We start from the raw sequence: 21287 nt of genomic DNA on the forward strand, positions 1-21287 counted from the left end.
AGTAGTGTAAGAAACTTCTCTGAAGAAGATTGAGAGATACACTGACCTATGGGTATAGCAATAAAGTCATTAGGGGTAATTTAAATACTATGCTCATTTAGCAGAATAGTATAGGTTCCCCCTAGAGCTTATGACCTATTTAGCTACTGGTTCTTGGCTCCATTCCCAGGGTCAGGTGTGGGCTCCATTTCATGGAGCAGGTCTTAGATCCATGCAGAAAGTGGTTGGTTATCCTAACATTCATGCCACTGTTGCATCAGTGGATATATCTGGTCAGGCCATTCATTGTTATGTGCCACTGGATTCACAGCTGGGTGAGGCTGATGGTTATTTGTATCTTCCAGTAACAGGCACAGCACCTTCTAGCACCATGAAAACTAGCCAGTAGGGGTGAAGCTTCCAGGTCAGTACCAGCTTGATTTCACTGTGTTCTGATTCAAGTATGTAGTGTCTTCAGCAATAGGATCTTACTGTCAAGTTCTGGAGGGTAACCAAGAGCAATGGCACTAGCTTGTTGTGTGTGTGTATGTGTGTGCAAGATAAGAGATTAAGAAAAATCTATTTTCATTCCTCTGCATATTGAAGACCAGGTTTCCCAGCATCATTTGTTGAAGATGTCCTTTCTGAGTGCATCTTTCTGTCAAAGATCAGTAGCTGCAGCTGCAGGACTTTCAGGTCCCCAATTCTATTCCACTGAGCTCTGTACCCATTTGTACCAGCATCGTGGCATTTTTATTACTATGGTTCTGTAGCATAATCGGGCATGTGATTCTCCCCCTTACATTCTGTTTGTTCAAAGTGTTTTGACTAGTCCTGTCTTTCTGTGCTGCCATGTAAATTGTGAGACTGTTTTTCCCAGTGTCTATGAAGAATGGCTAGTGTAGGATTAAAATAAGGTCTAATATTTTTATCATCATGGAGGGGGCATGTGCAAAGCATCCTACATGTGTCCAGGTCAGAGGGCAACTCCACGAGTTGGTTCTCTCTTTCCACCTTTACATGGGTTCCAGAAATGAACTTGTGGTATCAGACTCATGTGGCTGCTGAGCCACCCACTGAATTCCAATCAAATTACCAAAATGCTAATCATCCTTCTTTAAAAATTCCAAACTGACTTACAAGTCACACTTGGTTTCTTGCTTGTGCTTTGAGATGGGGTTCCCTGTTGCCCACTCCAGCCCTTGAACCTCTGATCCTCCTGGGTTAGCATCACCATCCCTCACCAGTCTGTTTTCCAATGGAATATTTACACTCCACTCACCTGAGAGTTCTCCATCAGAAACTACAATGACTTTGCTTACATTAATAGTTGAAAATACTATGAAAACATTTTTACAGAATGAGAAGCCTTCTTTCCATTAATTTTATTAACTTTATTGAGATATATGATATATAGACAACATAGTTCATTTGAGCCATTCAACTTAGCGTGTTTTGGTATATTTGTAGCACTACAGAACCACCACCACTAGAGTAATTTCAGAAAAATTTAACAACCCTCCCCCAAAGATATTCTGTATCCATGAGCAGTAATTTTAACTTCTAACAATTACAGTCTTGGACCACTCATCTACTGTCTGTCCACAGATCTGTATATTCTGGAATTTCATATCTATATCCAAATTACATGTGGCCTTTTCTGCCTGCCTCCTCTTACTCAGAGCAGTGCCTTAACTCAGCATCATGTTACAAGGTGTGTCAATTATTTCACATGGCTGAAAATTGTCAATTTCATGTATATGGCACTTTTTGTTGATTTGCTAAGGCACATCTGGGTTGTTAATTTGGAGTTATTATGAATAACTCTACTATCAACATTTTGTACAAATTTTGTCATACAAGGCAAAGAGTCAAAAGAGAACTCTTTTAGTAGTGTAAGTACATACTCACTGAATTTTTCTGATAGAAATACATTCAGAGGCACAGGAAATGCATTCCTAAAATCTGATCAATAGAATCATGAGGTAGAAAGATATAGAGAGGAGCTTTTGCTGACCAGTCGTCATCGTCATCATCATCATCATCATCATCACCTCAGAGCAATCTGAAATTAGATGCCAACATGTGTGGCAAAATGCAAACGGCTAAATCACAGTTTACTGGTGTGAGGCCCTGCCAAACTTTGCCATTCTTTCAGGGGAGGGTTTCCCTGGGCAACCAGCTTTCGCAGGTAGTCACTGGGCTCCAGTTGGGGGATATCAGGGTTCTGTTTGTAATATTTCTGCAGTTTCTCTAGAACTGTGGGCAACCCAACTGAGGCAGCATAGAACATGGGCCCGCCCATGTGCCTTGGCCACCCGTACCCATGCAAGTAGATGACGTCAATGTGCTCTGGGCTAGCAGCCATCCCCTCCTCCAAGATGCGGAATGCCTCATTGATAAGGGAATACAAGCAGCGCTCCAGGATCTCATCCTTGCTGATGGGGCGCGGTTCAATGTGATGGGTTGCTCTATACTGTGACAGGAACGTGGAGAGCCAGGGATCGGGTTTGTAAATCCGACCCAGTGGTTTGTCATACTGATACCAACCCTTACCGGTCTTCTGACCGAATCGCCCGGATTCGCAGAGCATATCAGCAAGTGGGGAGTATCTGCTATTGCCCCTCTTACGGGCAGGAGTTCCTGGTGGCAAGGAAGGTCCAGTAAGGCCTTGCCCCTTGCGAACTTTCCAACCCACGTCTAGTCCTGCCATATCGGACACTCTAAAGGGCCCCATTTTAAAACCAAACTCTTCTAAGACCTCATCTACATCCTCTGGCTTACTCCCTTCCTCCAACAAGAAATACGTCTGGTTGTAATAGGGACTTAGCATTCGATTCCCAACAAATCCATAGCAGTTGCCTACAACGACTCCAATCTTTCCAATCTTCTTTGATAAGCTCATAACAGTGGCAATGGTAGTGGGGGAAGAGTATCGGCTTGGAATAACCTCTAATAAAATCATGATATGAGCTGGTGAGAAGAAGTGGGTGCCAATCACCAGCTGAGGGCAATTTGTGGAAGACGCAATCTCATCCACATCCAGGGCTGAAGTATTGGTGCACAGAAAGGTTCCTGGCTTGCACAGGGCTGACAGTTCAGCAAAGACCTGCTTCTTCAGGTTCATATCTTCAAACACTGCTTCAACCACTAAATCCACACTTGAAAGCTCCTTTGTGGATGAGGAGAACCTAAGGTTGGGTCTTGCTGGAGCACGGCCGCTCTGCTGCATTTTGGATGCTTCTTTTTCCAAGGAGGCAGTTATTATCTTTTTTGCAAGATCTAGCTGCTTTGGGTCCAACTCTACAGCGACCACAGGGATCCCAGCCCTTAGAAAAGAAATGGCAATGCCTCGGCCCATTGTTCCCAAGCCTATGGATTAAGAGCAAAGAGAAGAAAACATCATCTGCTGAACAGGTGGACACTGGTAGAAGGCATCGGTGGCAAAGTGCTGCTGCTCAGTGCCACAGTGTGTGCTGATCATGCATGAAGACCTGGTTTCTGTCCCTAGCACCAAAGATGATTAAGAATATTAGGGTTGGAGGCCACCAGGCAGTGGTGGCACACACCTTTAATCCCAGCACTCAGGAGGCAAAGCCAGGCAGATCTCAGTGAGTTGGAGGCCAGCCTGGGCTACAAAGTTCCAGGACAGGAACCAAAACTACACAGAGAAACCCTGTCTCAAACAAACAAACAAACAAACAAACAAACAAACAAAAAGAATATTAGGACTGGTCAGTGAACATAAATGTATTGAATAAGAGTTCATGCATGGCTAAGTGCTCCAGAGGAAATAAAAGTCAGTAGGATTCATATTCATATATACACATAAGCTATTAAAACTAATGAACAAGCCCAGTAAGGTTCCAGGATATAAAAATCTGTATATGAAAGCCACCGTGTTCTCTTTAACATTTCTTTCTCTGTGTGTATGTGTCACAGGTGTCAGAAGAAGAAAACAGGTGTCCTCGTCAGTCACTGCCTATTCCTCTGGAAACAGGGTCTCCTCTCTGAAGAGGGTGGGGACTTGGGTCTTTTCACCTTGCCTGGAAGCCAGCAAGCCCCAGTGACCCTCCTGTCTTTGTGCCCCTTGAAGCTGGGGTTACATGGGTACTGGGGTCTAAACTCTGATGTTCATGCTTTCAAACCAGGTACTCCCAACTGCTGAGCCATCTCTCCTGCACCAAATATAATCCCACACATTAGCAATGAACAATCCGTATGAAAATAAGAAAAATAATTCTACCTGTGATAACATCAAAAAATAATGCGCTGAAAGAAATGCACTTGACAAAGGAAGGCTTCTGCACTAAGATTAATGAAACACTATTGAAAAAACTCACTGCTGCTCGGTGTTAAAGTACTCACCTCACATGCACAAGGCCCTGAGTTTGAGACTTAACATTGAAAACAAGAAAAGAAAAAATAAAGAAGGAAGGAAGGAAAATCAAAAGAGAGAGAAAGGGGGAAAAGCATCACAGAAGACCTAAATAAACTGAAGGACATCCATGGCTCACAGACTGGGAAAATTTTAATATTGTTAAGAAGAAATAGCAAATTGATCTGTAGAACCAAGGCAAGCTCTGTGCCATCCCAACTTTTTTTGCGTAAATTAACGGTAGATTCTAAAATTCATACAGAAATGCAAGAAGAGTCAAAACAGTTTTTTACAAAATTGGAGAAGTCACTCTTCCCAATTTCAATAGTTACGCCAAAGTATTCGAGGCAGATGGAGTAGACAGAGTCAGACATAAACTCCACTCTTGCGGCCTATGTGTAGATGGGACTGCTCCTGTTGAAAAGTCCCTGGGGCTGCCCCGCAGGATGGAGAGGGTTCATGTACTGTGGAGAGTTCACAGAAGCTAACTTGAGCACCAAGTTCAACAAAGAACTTAGCATCCGACGGCCCCAAGCGAGTGACACTTGAACTGTGCTGTGTTTTTGTACACAACAGTGCATTTGTGCATATGACAACTGTTCTGACAGACTCACAAGACCTTGGAAAGACCAAGTGGACAGAAATCCCACATAAAGGGGGGCCTCCGGCTAAGCGCTATTGGCCATTGATGGCTGTTGGCTGAGGGAGAGTCAGTTTTCTTTCGGGATGAGCCTATCCTCACACCCACGCACGCATTAGCAGCACTAAGAAACCTGGGTGATTTTTAAAAAGAGAGCGAGCACATGGAATTGGGAGAAAACAGTGGTGGGGGAGGCTAAGGGAGGATTGAAGGGATAGGGATGGGGGAAGGGACCTGATCCAAACATACTTTACGCATGTCTGAAATTCTCAATTAATTAAAAGAAACGTGCAGGCTTGAAGAATGTACTTACCAAGAACGCCAACCGAGGAGACTGGCTGTGCAGACGCTGTTTTCCAAGAGGCTCCTGAGGGAGTTGACCACTTACTGGCAGACCTTTCAGCGAAGAACGCATACTGCAGGGCTCGGGCCTGTCCTGATGCCCGAAGGTACATAAACAGCTTTTCTTCTTCCTTAGTGCCCGCTTCATAGGGGTGCTTCACGGAGGCCTGGACTGAACGGACACAAGTCTCTGGAGCCAGGCGGCCGGGGAACTGCTTGTGCACCTTGGCAATGGATTCCGCAAAAATACTGTCCATGTTGGGCAAGCTTGGGACTGGCTTGTTCATGAGTCTGCGGGGTTCTAGAGGTTTATCTGAAAGAAATTGCAAAGATTAGAGCACTGCAAATATAATCCAAAGGGAACAGGACCCCATAGCAGCTGCACAATGGTTCCAATGATCCAGCTAGACACTATGCATTATTGTTTAATGAAACACTAATTCCAAAATCTACTGTCTTAGTAACATCAGACCACAAAGCAAAATTTACAAGTTCTAAAGTATTAAGGTACTAATTCAGGCATGAAAGGTTCATTTTCTCTTTATTCTGAGGTCAAGACAACTTTATAATAGATTAAATATTAATTTGTCAGTGAGTCCAAATAGGACAGTTCATAGTTATTATCATATATTCAAAATTATTCACATCCCTTTCCTAATAATGACAACACCCTCAAAATGTCATGAACAGACAGGATGCAATGATTGGTGATAGAAGAGAATTGGAAGTTCATTAATAAGTTCTTCTAATACAGTGCACTGATTTTCAGTACAGGAGGGAAGATCATCGAAGTGGGGAAGAAAAGTCTTTTTTCCCCCAAAAAAGGAGATTGGATAACTGGATACACAGGTGGGATAACGGGATACACAGATGGGATAACTGGATATGCAGGTGGGATAATTGGATACACAGGTGGGATAACTGGATACGCAGATGGGATAACTGGATATGCAGATGGGATAACTGGATATGCAGATGGGATAACTGGATACACAGGTGGGATAACTGGATACGCAGATTGGATAACTGGATATGCAGGTGGGATAACTGGATATGCAGGTGGGATAACTGGATATGCAGGTGGGATAACTGGATACGCAGATGGGATAACTGGATATGCAGATGGGATAACTGGATACACAGGTGGGATAACTGGATACACAGATGGGATAACTGGATATGCAGGTGGGATAACTGGATACGCAGGTGGGATAACTGGATATGCAGGTGGGATAACTGGATATGCAGATGGGATAACTGGATATGCAGGTGGGATAACTGGATATGCAGGTGGGATAACTGGATATGCAGGTGGGATAACTGGATGTGCAGGTACTAAGAACTCTGTTCCTTGTGAAGCATGCACCTCAAAATGAATTATAATTCTACTGAACTCCTAATACTATATAATTTTCTAGAAAAAAAGCCATCAACAAAGGAACATCTCTGTGATCTTCAGTTAGGTACCAGAACCTTATGGTTCTGTAATTTTATTAAATGATTCAATGAAATGGTTTTAAAAATCAGATAAAAAGACATCAAATTAATTAGTTATACCACATACTGTGTTCTAAAAATGGCTGCCATCTCAAGAATGAACCATTATAGCACAAATGTCCACCTAAGAGAGTTAGACAGAGAACCAACCAGAGCTTTTGACATATGTCCACTACAGAAGGCCACAGAGCATGACAGTCGTGTGCTAAGGAGTGTCCAAGGGACCACGAGAACGGCCTGGATAGCATCATGTGTCCTTGGGCTTCCACATTCTCATCCTGGTTCTTAAAGCTGAATGCAAGACCATGACTCAAACACGCAAATATTAAATACTCGTAGCTGTGAGAGCGTTATAGGTGAATGCTATTCTACAGGATGTAAAGGGCATTTTTTAGCACAGGAGTGTAGACAGGGGTTAGCAGTGTGTGGTTCCTCCTCACCCCACTCCTTTGGAGAACCAGGAGCTATAACCATCGCTTAGTTATCACTTATCCTCAGTGCAGGGGCTGAGGAAGACAGGGTCTGTGCAGTCCACAGCTGGCGTTATCCATGGGTGGCCAGTGAAGACAGGATGGACAGAAGAGGGGACAGGAAGAGAACACATGTGGCTGGGGGAAGTGGAAAAGAAAGGAGGGTGGGTGTCAGGGCTGTGGCCTTACCCACACAGGACACTGCAGACCTGGAGAGCTATCCTTGAAGCTGCTGTGGCTCCTTCCAGGACTAGATCTGCCTTCAAACACCACAGCACACCAGATGTCTTTGAAAAGTTTAAGAAGTTCAAATGGCAATTTCCCATCACAGATGCAGCTAAACTGGTTTAAGGACAGAGACGGGACATGACAATCTGAAAATCATTAGCACTTGACTTTGGTGTGTGCTCTCACAGAGGTCCCGAACAGATCTGAGCCCTGGGAGTTACTTCTCGAGGACAGCTGCAGTTTCTGGCAGGTCCCTCAGGACACTGAGGAGACACACAGCACCTACACAGTGAGCAGGCACTGATGACCAGCTCGTCATCAGCTGCTGGGGAGCATAGGCAGGTGGGAATGAAATCACTCACTTCTACCCTAGGCTCTGCTCACAAGTTTTGACAAGTGGGTCATCCTTCAGAAGGACACAATGGAGTCATCTCACCCACACCCTTCTGCCAATATGGCAGGAAGAGACTGTCAGTCTGGTTAAAGAGACCCCATGCTTACATGAATTGTTTCCTCAGACACAAATGACTGCTTTCTTCTTACCCTGACCCAATGTGCTGCATCCATGTTAGAGGCTCCGCAAATGACTGGCAGAACATCTGTCCATCATCAACTTCAGGAAGGCCACTCACGGGCCGTGGCGCGTCAAGAGGAGGCCTCCTGTGTAGGACAGGGTCACTCCATTCTTTAGAAACACGGCCATACATATATTTACTCAAAATAAAAGTAATTTACAAAGAGCAATTGGTAAAATGAAGAGAAAGATGAAGGAAAGCATTAAGAATTCTGAAGAGCCACAATATCCAAATGAACAGAAACAAACAGCTTTGTTAAAAATGGATCAAACATCCAGGGCAAACAGCCAGAGCTCACTACATAGACAAGAACAGAGCGTCAGAGGGGAGCATGGTGGTGTATGCCTATCATCCCAGAACTTGAGACAATGAGACAGGAAGATCGAGCATCGGGCTAGAGACTGCCTCCAAAACAAAACCCGAGGCTGCAGAAACGGCCCCGTGGTTAAATGGCTCATCGGTTAAGAGCGCTTGCTGCTCTCTCTTCCGGAGGACCTGAGTTTCATTCCCAGCACCTGTGTAGGGTGGCTCACAACCACTGTAACTCCAGTTCCAGAGGATCTGTTGGCCTCTGAAAGCTCTGCACTCGTGTGCACAAACCCACACAGATATACACATGATATAAAATATAAGATAAAATCTTAAAAGAAAAAAAAAACCCCAAACCCACAAATGAGCCAACTCCCTGAGCATCACTCCTGAGCTGGGACTCCCAGATGGAGGCTCCCTGGCCCAGCCCTCATGTTCAGCTTCACACCAGCAACATGTGGTGAGGATGAGGAGTTCTCACCCGAAGGATTACCAGGCTGCTGCTAATCACAGGCAAGTGGAAATACATGGCATTTTACAAGCCCTCCCTTCCTCGGGAGAGACAAGGAGTTCTGTGTGGCTCTGCCCTATCTCTTGGGTCTCAGGTCTGGAAGGTTTTGTATGAAGCTCTTTAATGAACTTCCATAGTCAACTCTCTAGGACTCGGTGTTAAGTTTGTACAGAAAAAGCACACCGTGGGCACAACAACAGCTCTTCAACTCCCCCCGGATCACCACTTGCTCCAAAACACTGACCATGATGTGAATCATTCGCCTCACTCATGGGAGGGAAACATGAAACCTTTACATCTTTTCTTTTTCGGCTTTTCAGTTCAACATTTGAGTAGTGGATGTGGCAATATGCTGCAGGCTATGTGATAGAAAATCCCGACATAGTAAAGATGGAGAACTGTTTTTGCGCATCAAAATGAGCTTCAGAAGAGTACATTCCCACACACATATAACACACGTTTAATGAGGTGTTGGCTGTTTGTGAACCTGACCATCAAGTCAACCCACCAGTCTTGTTCTGTCAAATGACTACATACTAATAGCTACATTTAAGAGCAAGTGAGAGGGGGCAGGGATGCATAAAAAGAAGTATTGAGTGTGGTGACATATTGTGCACCCCAATAAAGCTTACCTGGGGATCAGAGGACAGAGCCAGCCACTAAATTAGACATAGAAGTCAGGCAGTGGTGGCGCATACTTTCATTCCTATCACTCGGGAGGCAGAGATCCGTCTGGATCTCTGTGAGTTCAAGGCCACACTGGGCTACATGAGAGAAACAGAACCAGGCAGTGGAGACACACGTCTTTAATCCCAGGAAGTCATATGGCAGGGCAGAGAAAGGTATGTAAGGTGTGAGGAAACAGGAACTCACTCTCTTGTGGCTGAGGATTTTGTAGAGGTAAGCTAATGGCTGGCTGTTCTGCTTCTCTGATCTTTCAGCTTTCATCCTAATAAAAAAAGCTCTGGGTTGTTTTTTTGTTTTTTGTTTGTTTGGGGTTTTTTGTTTGTTTGTTTTTATAAGATCGTTTAAGGTTCATGTTACAGTAAGGCCTCAAATAAAATGGAAAGTAGGCATCACTAACTGGTGTGCTTTGTGAGATAATAAATCACAAATAGCAAGATGCTCTTAGGCATTTATTGATGCCCAGCTTTTCTACTGCTCCCCTATTAGATCGATCGTCAACAAGGAGACTGGATCTCACGTGACCAAGAACAGCCTGCTACCCTCCTGCCTCCACCCAGAGAGCTGGGATTACAGGAGTGTGCTAACACCCACAGTTTTATAGCTGTTGGGACTGGACCGGGGGACCCCTACATGTTAGCATGTAAGCATGCTATCATCCCCAACCTGAAATAGTAAGAAAAAAGTCGTTCTCAGGTCAAAAAACAAACAAACAAACAAACAACAAAAACTCCACAGCAATGTAAAAGTTCTAACATTTTCCATGGGATTCTATTCACTGGAGCCCAAAACAGACACTGTGGACATGCTTGTTTGTTGCAAGGACCAGACACTGAGAGTCTAACCAGCATGGCCTTTGCTTTCTCAGAATACAGCCAGAAGTCAACTAACTTTGTGGAGCCCTTCCTTTTCAGAGATGAGAAAATCAAAAGAAGAGCTATTGTCATCCACATGGCTATCATTACCCCTGACGTCTGGCCAGAGACCATTTTGCAGTAATCACACAACTATTGCCGACACTCACCACACTCTATGCTTAAATGGGTGAATTTCACTGTGCATAAATGAACACCAGAGAAGCTCAGGGAACATTCTAACTGTTCTTCATCTGATTACTACTTACATGGAAAATTGTAAACAGAGTCAATTAAGATCCATACAACAAAGAAATACATAAAGCTGAACAAAATGCAAACACATCCAAAAACTTAGAACTATCTGGAAAACTAGCATATCCTAAACTAGAAAAAAAAAATAAAACAAGGGCTGGTGACATATCTCTGTCACATATGTGCAAAGTTCCATTCCCTATGAGGCCTCTCCACAAAAACAACACCAAAACCAATAAGCAGACAAACAGAAAACCACATCACAGTAAAAACAAAAAACAGATGGTAACTTTTATGAAAAGCTTTTTTATTTTCATCTATCTCCTTACAATTTTTGTATCTACTCGAATGAATTCTAACTAGCTATAGATATAAAATAGATGTAAATTTTTTATCGGCTTTTTTCCTTCTTGGAATTGGAATCAACCCCACGGTTTCACAGATCCTCACCACTGAAATATTAGTACATAACAAGCAAGTTTATTCATCTCCATCCTCTCCTCATGACGAAAATGTAAAACAGTCACATTTAACTGATCAAAGCCAGAGCCACAGGCAACTTAAGAATTAAAGCAGACAATGCCTCAACTTTGGGGTGCCACCAAGTGGACAAACTATGTAAGGTTGCTGAGACCAGCCAGCATTTTGTTTTGTAAACTTTTGAATTTAAGGTTTAGAAATAACTTTTAAAGCTGAAAGGAATAAACACCGCCAGACCATAGTGTAAGTGTAGTAGACCTTGGTCCTTATCCTTTATTTGAAGTAACTCAATTCTCAGAGCAGAATCCAGGGAAACCAGGTAAGGACAGACTGCCCAGAGAAACTGAGGCTGGTACAAACTGAAATCCATAGCATGACTTGATTCCAAGACTGGACCGGGTCAGAAAACTGCTCCCACACAGAGAGAACACTCTCCAGGAGTCAGGAGGATTTTCCCATCAGCACCTCACTTTTGTGGTGTGAGTCGGCACTCACACTGAAACCCCAACTAGCTGGACCATAGAAAGGATTTCGGGGTAAAAAATGGTCACTGGAGGGGCAGCCAATGAGGAATGTCTTGGAATGACCCCGCGCTTTCTCTGTCGCCAAGCAGAGACTGGCACACACTCCATTCTGCCTGCTGGAGGCCAGCAATCCTCGTCTTCCTACTTGCTGAGCACATGCGGCCTCCACAAACTTCCCCCTGAAGTTCTTCAATGGATTTTGTTTCTATTGTGACTTCTGGCAGGAAGGATATTGGGAAGTGGCTCTGGCTTTGCTCTCATGCCCCAGAGTTGTCACCAGTCCCAGCTGTATTTTTTCCTAGCTGAAAGGTACAGTTTTAAGTTCAAAAAACAAAACAAAACAAAAATAAAAACAAACAAAAAACCCATAAGCAAACAAAAAACAAAATTAGAAAACCCAAATAATTCTGTAGGTGAGTACTAAAGGGGCGTTTGAAGGAACACCACTGGTCCACAAGTCCAGCAGGGACAGAACTTACATGTCCAAACTCCGGAGAAACTCTGGAGGCCATGAACTCTTTGAAGGCCTTGCAGGCTCTGTCCTCTAGTGGACCGGCTACATGTTTGTTCCTTGTTTCAAATTAATTCTATTTTTCAACCAGAAGAACACTCATAGGGTATGACATCTCCAGGTACAGCAAAACAAACCATAAACCATGTCCTTAAAACTTTAGCAATGTCTGCTTCCACTCCCAGAAGCGGTCCCTTCATTTCCTGTGACTGCTTCTGGAAGACTTTGGGCACAGACAGCAGTACACTAGCCCACCTAACATACACACCTTCTCTCCACTCACACCCTCCTTTTTTGTTACACCGTTTGCAAAACACCACTTAAAACAACGTTCTTTTCATTACCTAGCACAATAGACTATGGAGTTTGTGGCAGATCAGTGTAGCACTAAAGCTTGGCTACATTCTATTTCATGGATGCCCCATTAGATATTTAGGGTGAAAGGCCATTGTAAGGGAAACAAGGCCCACCCCCCACTAGCTCTGCTAATTGTAGATTCAGTGGAAAATACTGCACTCTGCCCCACATGCCCCATACCAGAAAAGTTAGCCCATCATGCTGGGCTAACAGGATCATTGCAGGATAACCGCCTGCGGTTGTGCTTGCAAGATAAATTGCTTGAGAAGAATGCTTGCAAAATAACCCCTTGCTAGATAAGCTTGGAATTCATTTACCCAACCAGACTCTGAGAAAGACCGTGAAGACATCTGGCCCCCAGATGTCTGCACTCTGGATGACCGCGCTGCCCTGCCCTGACAGAACCGCCTCATAAAAGGCCTGCGAGCCTTAGACTCGGGGTCACCAGTTACTTCTCGCGCTGGTGACCCACGAGCTTGTGCTAAATAAAGCTTCTTTTGTGACCCGATATTGGAGTGAAGCTCTCTGTTTTGGATGCCGACCCTAACATTTGGAGGTCCCACCAAGATTGGTAAGGACGGTGGTGAGTCAGCAGGGAAGCAGCTGTTCAAGCGGCCAGTGAGGACCCTTGGATGGTGGGGGACAGACATGTCCTGAACCCACAGGCTGCAGCTCTGGAGGACTCTCTGGAGTGTGGGGAACCTGGGACAGGGGCCCCGTCTGATTCCCTTTTGTCTAGGAGATTTTTCAGATGGCCCAGGCCAATAGACAATCTTTTGGTTTCATTTTCCCTACCATTTTTGCTGGCTTGTCTTGTTTGTGTGTTGTATCTCAATTTTTGTGTCCTTCTGTGTCTGTTTCTACTTGTTTGGAATGGGACAGTCTGCCTCCACCCCTTTGTCCCTAACCCTCTCTCATTGGTTGGCAGTGACGGACCACACGTCGAACCTGGTGGTTTGGGTGAGGAAGGGAAAGTGGCAGAGTTTCTGTTCCTCTGAATGGTCCACCTTCAGAGTCGGGTGGCCAGTAGATGGTACTTTTGATCTTAATATAATTAGGGCAGTCAAACAAAAGATTTTCATTCCAGGTTCGCATGGACACCCAGACCAGCAGGCCTACATTTGGGTATGGGAGGATCTGGTGACTGACCCTCCTAAGTGGGTCCGACCCTTCCTGACTGCTCCTACAGCACCTTCACTAACTTCTGCCCTGATTCTCACGACAAAGCCTTCCCAATCAACTCCATTACTGACTCCATCCCCTCCTCAACCCCCCTTACCTGAATCTCAGAATGACCTCATTTCATTTGCCTTAGACTTCCCACCACGACCGCCTCCCTATCGGCACGAACCATGACCTCAGGCAGAGACTGGGCCCGAGTCTGTCTTGGTCTCTCCGTCGGGTCCACCACAGGGAATCCACCAGAGGAGAGCAAGGCCCCCAGATGAGGCACCCCAGGCTATCACACTGCCTTTGTGCCCCATTGGGGGAACGGTCGATGATGGGGCCGGGGGTGACATGCCCGCTCTCCAATACTGGCCCTTTTCCTCCTCTGACTTGTATAACTGGAAAAATAATAACCCTCCATTTTCTGAGGACCCCTCCAGATTAACAGGTCTCTTAGATTCCATCATGTATTCCCACCAACCTACTTGGTACGATTGCCAGCAGCTCCTGGGGATCCTCTTCACTAAGGAAGAGAGAGAGCGCATTCTCCTGGAAGCCAGGAAACTAGTCCCTGGGCCAGATGGGCGACCGACTCAACTCCCCACACTGATTGATGAGCGCTTCCCATTAAGACGACCAACCTGGGACCCAAATACCCCGGAAGGTAGGGAGCATCTGTCCCTCTATCACCAGACTCAAATGGCGGGTCTCCGTGCGTCGGCCAGAAGGCCCACTAATTTGGCCAAGGTAGGTGAGGTTCTCCAAGGGCCTTACAAAACCCCCTCTGCCTTCCTTGAAAGGCCTCATGGAAGCATACAGGAGGTATACGACTTTCCATCCACAGTCTGAAGAACAGAAGGGGGCGGTAGCAGTGATGGCCTTTATAGGACAGTCAGCTGCAGACATAAGACGCAAGTTACAGAGATTAGATGGTTTGCAGGGACTGAGTTTGAGAGATTTAGTCAAGGAAGCAGAAAAGGATTATTATAAAAGAGAAACTGCAGAGAAAAAAAAAGCCAGGTTAGAAAAAGAGAGAGGAAAAAAAAAGACTAAGAAAAAAGTGGAAAAATCAAAATTTATCACGGATCCTGGCAGTGGCAGTGAAAGACAACTCAGGGCCTCGAGGCAAAGGAGGTCGCCCACCTTTAAAGCCTAACCAATGTGCATACTGCAAGGAAGAAGGTCATTGGGCCCAAGAGTGCCCCAAAAAACAGAGAGGACGAGGCCGGTCATTCTTGGCCCTTGAGGACTGAGGAAGTCAGGGTTCGGAACCCCTCCCCGAACTCTGGGTAACCTTTGAAGTGGAGGGGACCCCAGTCGACTTTGAAGTAGATACGGGGGCAGTCTTTTTAGCAATACAACAAACACTCGGGCCACTATCTTCCCGCAAGTCTCTGGTCCAAGGGGCCAACGGTAGTAGAGAGAGAGCCTAGACCACTCAGAGAACAGTGAACTTGGGGAAAGGTACTGTGCAACATTCTTTTCTGGTCCTCCCTAACTGTCCGGCGCCTCTCCTGGGGAGGGATCTCCTGACAAAATTAGGAGCCCAAATAACTTTCACCACCCAAGGACCTGAATTAAAATTTGCCCATCCCATGGTCGGGGACCTCCACCTCCTCACTCTAGAACTCCCAGCAACAGAGGAATATCGACTGTATGGGACCACCGTCCCCGCGGCCCAATTGACCATGGTCCCCACAGGACTGGGAAATGAAGAATGGACCCGCAGGTTCCCAGAGGCTTGGGCAGAGATGGGGGGACCTGGACTGGCAGTAGAACAGCCACCCATTGTGGTCACCTTAAAACCCACAGCAGTTCCGGCTCGGGTAAGACAATACCCCCTCAGCCGAGAGGCCAGAGAGGGCATTAAACCCCACATAGAACGATTCCTAGAACTTGGCATACTAAGACCATGCCAATCGGATTGGAATACTCCGCTCCTGCCAGTAAGGAAGCTGGGAACTAATGATTATAGACCCGTCCAAGACCTACGGGAAGTAAACACTTGAGTAATGGACATACACCCCACAGTGCCCAACACCTACAACCTTCTAAGTACACTGCCCCCAGAACGAAATTGGTACACAGTTTTAGACCTGAAGGATGCTTTCTTCTGCCTGCCCCTTCACCCGGACTCTCAGACACTTTTTGCCTTTGAAGGGTCAGACCCCTGAGAAAGGGAGAACAGGGCAGTTAACTTGAACCAGGCTCCCACAGGGATTCAAGAACTCTCCAACCATCTTTGATGAGGCCTTGCATCAGGACCTGCGAGAGTTCCGAGAGACAACACCCGAGGTCACTCTCCTTCAATACGTTGATGACCTCCTACTGGCAACTGACGATCAAGATGCCTGTAGTCGGGGGACAGAGAAACTGCTGGGTACCTTGGCAAAATTGGGATATAGAGCATCTGCCAAGAAGGCACAAATTTGCCAGAACCGAGTCACCTTTCTCAGCTACTCTCTTGAAGGAGGGAAAAGATGGCTGACAGACGCCCGAAAGAAAATGGTGGCCAACATCCTAGCCCCATCAGATCGCCGTCAACTACGGGAGTTTCTAGGTGCAGCAGGGTTCTGTCGCCTATGGATCCCAGGATTAGCCACCATAACTGAGCCGTTTTCCCCCTTACTCAAGGAAAAGAACCCCTTTTTCTGGCAAGAGGAACATGAGACAGCGTTCGAGATGCTGAAGAAGGCACTCCTGTCGGCACCCGCCCTCGCTTTTCCTGATGTGAGTAAGCCCTTCACCCTGTACCTCCACGAGAAAAAGGGGGTGGCAGTTGGTGTACTAGCGCAAGCTCTTGGACCCTGGAAAAGGCCCATCGCCTACTTAACCAAACGACTTGACCCAGTGGCTAAAGGGTGGCCCACTTGCCTACGGGCAGTGGCAGCAGTGGCTACTCTGGTGAGAGATGCGGACAAATTGACTCTGGGGCAGCACCTGACCATCATTGCTCCCCATGCGCTGGAGAGCATTGTTTGCCAGCCGCACGAAAGATGGCTGAGCAATGCCCGGGCCACCTATTACCAGACAATGCTACTAGACCTAGACCGCATCACATTTGGGCCCCCGTCCCTTTTGAATCCGGCCACCCTCCTCCCAATCTCCCCGGAGGAGGGTGAGAATAAACTAGTCCATAACTGCGAGGCCATCCTAGCCGAAGAGACTGGGGTCCAAAAGAACCTAACAGACCAGCCTCTAGCCCACTCTGATCTGATATGGTATACGGATGGCAGCAGTTTCCTGAGTGGGGGGCAGAGGAAAGTGGGAGCAGCCGTAGTGGACAAAAATCGGGTAATTTGGTCTAGTAGCCTCCCGGAAGGAACTTCAGCCCAGAAAGCAGAACTGATCACGCTCATGCGAGCTCTCACCAGGGATGCAGGGAAACGGGCCACAATCTATACTGACAGCCGGTATGCATTCCCAACAGCGCATGTGCATGGGGCAATATATCAAGAGAGAGGGCTACTAATCTCATCTGGAAAAGAAATCAAAACTAAAAAAGAAATTGAGGCCCTATTGGAGGCTGTAATGTTGCCTCAAGAGCTGGCCATCGTACATTGCCCTGGGCACCAAAAAGGGTACTCCCCAGTTGCAGCAGGAAACAGGAAGGCTGATCAAGACACAAAGGAGGCTGCGCTCCGAGATCCAAGGAGCCTGGCCATTCACGCCTCGACTCCAGAGGATCCAGCTCCTGAAGAGGCTCCACCCCCGGAACTTCTGAAAGACACTCTGGAAAGGATCCACAAATTAACCTATCTGGGCAGCAGAAAATTGATCCAGCTGACTACAGAAGATAAGACCCTCTCCCCATCTGAGAAGAAACAAATGGCAGAGAAGGTGGTAGCTGCTTGCCGGGCCTGCCAGCAGGTATATGCATATCCTGGGAAACTGGCCCCCAGAAAAAGACTACAAGGAACCCACCCTGGCCAGCATTGGGAAGTAGACTTCACCGAAGAAAAGCCAGCTAAGTATGGCCTAAAGTACCTGCTAATGTTTGTAGATAGCTTTACAGGATGGGTAGAAGCCTACCCCACCAAAAAGGAGACTACAGCAATAGTCGCTAAGAAAATCCTGGAAGAGATCTTCCCAAGATTTGGACTGCCTCAGGTAATTGGGTCAGATAATGGCCCAGCGTTCGTGGCCCAGGTAAGTCAGGGACTGACAAAGGTACTGGGGATTGATTGGAAGCTGCATTGTGCATACAGACCCCAGAGCTCAGGACAGGTAGAAAGAACCAACAGGACCATTAAGGAGACCTTAACCAAATTGACCATGGAGACTGGCTCTAGAGATTGGACAATGCTCCTACCGTATGCCCTCTTTAGAGCTAGAAATACCCCTTCTTTCATGGGTCTTACCCCTTTGAACTGCTCTTTGGGTGTGCACCCCCAGTTAAGAACCTAACCCTCCAGCAGGGAGAAATCATGCCTTCCCCTCTGTCTGATAGGCTGAAAGCCTTAGCATCTGTCCAGCATACACTGTGGAAGCAACTGTCCACTGTGTACCAACCCGGTGGGGACAGCGCTGCCCATCAGTTCCACATGGGGGACTTCGTATACATCCACAGACACCAGCATCAGACTTTGGAACCCCAGTGGAAGGGACCATACCAAGTCCTGCTGACCACCCCGACGGCAGTCAAGGTGTACAGGATTGCTGCATGGATTCATGGCTCCCATCTCAAACCTGCCCCTGCCCCTGACCTGGATGCTGATTTGGACTGGACTGTGGAGCAGACTGAGCATCCCCTCAAGCTCTGCATTAGCCGCAGAAGCCGGCCAGACAAACCCCCACCGGCCACTACCACAAACTTGGCAAGTGATATCTGGGACAGGAGATATGGTGTGGACAGTGTCTTGTGCGGACTACCCTCTGGGAACCTGGTGGCCTACACTCCAGTCAGATATCTGTCAGTTAGCAGCCAGACTAGACACCTGGGACTTGCAGGGGAAGGAACCCGGTAGCGAACTCCCCATAACAAGTGAAGGGAAAATGAATGATGGAAGTCCTCAGGGATGCGCCACCCCCCGGAGGAGATGCCTCCTCAATTATTTGTCATTCTATGTATGCCCCCGAGATGGTAGAAAAAGAGGGGAGATTCATAGGTGCTGGGGACCAGAATCCCTATACTGTAAGGCTTGGGGATGCGAAACCACTGGAACCACATATTGGAAACCTAGCTCTACATGGGATTGGATCCGAGTAGGAAACATCACTTATCCTGAACCGGACAGGGGCCCTTATCCGGTTCATCATCCTTGCCACCCAGATGACCTTGCACCTAAGGGTAAGCACATCACGGGATGCCAGAACACCTCCCTGTGTAACGTACTAAACATAACCTTCACTACTGAAGGAAAAAAATCCACATCTCTAGCTGAATGGTACAAAGGTCGGACCTGGGGTGTGAGAGTCTATGCTCCCGGACATGATTTTGGGCTTCTCTTTAAGATAAGGCTAAGCAAGGATAATATACTAGTACACCCGGCTATTGGCCCAAACTCTTTCCTTCCGGACCAAAAGGGGCCCACGCCTAAAATGTATCAGCCTGATATTCGCCCCTCACACCCAAAAAACATTCAGGCCCTCCAACAACTCCCCCAGGCCTAGGGACAGGAGAAAGACTTATAAACTTAATCAAAGGAGGATATCAGGCTTTGAATTCAACCTATCCCAATCTCACTGAGTCCTGCTGGATCTGCCTTCAGCTCAGCCCTCCTTATTATGAGGGGATGGCTATGAATGAAAGTTTCACTTACAATACCTCAGCTAGCTGTGATTGGGGGACCAAGCATATGTTAACTTTGCCCGAAGTGACTGGCCTGGGAACCTGTCTAGGATGTACCCCTACCTCGGGGAGACCCCTCTGCACCCACACAGAGAACATAACAACCACAAATGGGTCCCTCTTCCTTGTCCCGGCCCTCTGCCTATATTGGGCATGCAGCACAGGACCTGAGAGCAATCGAGACCTCCGTTACTGCCCTAGAAAGATCTTTACCTTTGCTATCGGAAGTAGTCCTGCAAAATAGACGAGGACTGGACTTACTGTTCTTAAAGGAAGGTGGTCTGTGCACTGCCCTAAAGGAAAAGTTTTGCTTCTACACGGATCATACAGGTGTAGTAAGGGAATCGATGATAAAACTCAGGGAGAGACTGGATACAAGGGAAAAATCCCTACGAGGCTCCCAAAGCTGGTTAGAGGGGTGGTATGAAAAGTCACCCTGGATGACCACCCTGCTTTCAGCCCTCACTGGGCCTCTAATTGTTCTGCTCCTAGTACTAATGATTGGACCATATGTCCTAAATCGGATTTCAGGCTTTGTCCGTTCCCAAGTAGACAGGGTTAAAATGATGGTCCTAAGACAAAGATATCATCCTATACCAGGGAATGACCTTTAGGATTAAAGGTCAGCACAAAAAAAGGGGGGGAATGAAAGGCCACTGTAAGGGAAACAAGGCCCCCCCACTAGCTCTGCTAATTGTAGATTCAGTGGAAAATACTGCACTCTGCCCCCACGCCCCATACCAGAAAAGTTAGCCCATCATGCTGTGCTAACAGGATGCTTGCAGGATAACTGCCTGTGGTTGTGCTTGCAAGATAAATTGCTTGAGAAGAATGCTTGCAAAATAACCCCTTGCTAGATAAGCTTGGAATTCGTTTACCCACCCAGACTCTGAGAATGACCGCAAAGACATCTGGCCTCCAGATGTCTGCACTTTGGATGACCCCGCTCCCCTGCCCTGATAGAACCGCCTCATAAAAGGCCTGCGAGCCTTAGACTCGGGGTCACCGGCTATTTCTCGCACTGGTGGCCCATGAGCTCGTGCTAAATAAAGCTTCTTTTGTGACCCGATATTGGAGTGAAGCTCTCTGTTTTGGACGCTGACCCTAACAAGGGAGTTCCTCATTAGAAAGCACATTTAACTTATTCCCAATCTTGTGCTATTTTTTAAATTATTGTTTACCTATAATCTTCTGAGCAAATTTGACTGCTTCTTCTACTGGGTCTGACTTCACAACTGCATCCAGAAGGCCAAGCTTGAGCGCTTCACCTGCTGAAATATGTCTTCCTGAAACAGAAGGAAATAAACTAAGCTAAAGACCAATGTGAGGACGAACTGGGTGATTGCTCTCTCTAGCAGTGAAGGTGGCCACTCCTGGATATACCGATTAGTAAGAAAAATGCATAAGATCAGCCTGACGGCTGTAATTGATGTTTTGTTTTTTACATCCCTGATAAATGGAGGTAATTATGTTTACCATAGTAATCCTGAATATTCGATAAATGAAAAGTGGTCTCTAGATACTTACAGAGGCAGAGCTCTCTGTAAATCTCTCTGGAGGTATGCGAACTGGCTGAGTTTTGCATTGTGATAGAAGCAGTAGCACCAGACAGACAGGGCTGTCTACTTTGTACCTACCACATAGCAGGAAAGTACTGATCAACAGTCCCCAATACAGGGCTAGTTGGCTGAACAGAGAGACCGTGGTGATTAAGCTGGCATTCTGCAAAGTACAG

At 46.5% G+C, this 21287-nt stretch overlaps 1 protein-coding gene across 2 annotated transcripts in view; it reads right to left on the minus strand.

The window, feature by feature from the left end:
- Positions 1-1982: 1982 nt before the first annotated feature.
- Positions 1983-21287, minus strand: part of Ehhadh (enoyl-CoA hydratase and 3-hydroxyacyl CoA dehydrogenase) — a 49647-nt gene continuing 30342 nt past the window's right edge. For both annotated transcript variants that reach the window (XM_036204146.1, XM_036204147.1), the window contains exons 6-8: positions 20734-20838; positions 5311-5652; positions 1983-3351 (exon numbers count right to left, since the gene is read on the minus strand). In XM_036204146.1, coding sequence (XP_036060039.1) covers positions 2090-3351; positions 5311-5652; positions 20734-20838 — 1709 coding nt within the window. In that variant the 3' untranslated portion in view covers positions 1983-2089. The remainder of the gene's footprint in view (positions 3352-5310; positions 5653-20733; positions 20839-21287) is intronic.

The sequence above is a fragment of the Onychomys torridus genome, chromosome 12 (assembly GCF_903995425.1).
Source record: "Onychomys torridus chromosome 12, mOncTor1.1, whole genome shotgun sequence".
Classification (NCBI taxonomy): Eukaryota; Metazoa; Chordata; class Mammalia; order Rodentia; family Cricetidae; genus Onychomys; species Onychomys torridus.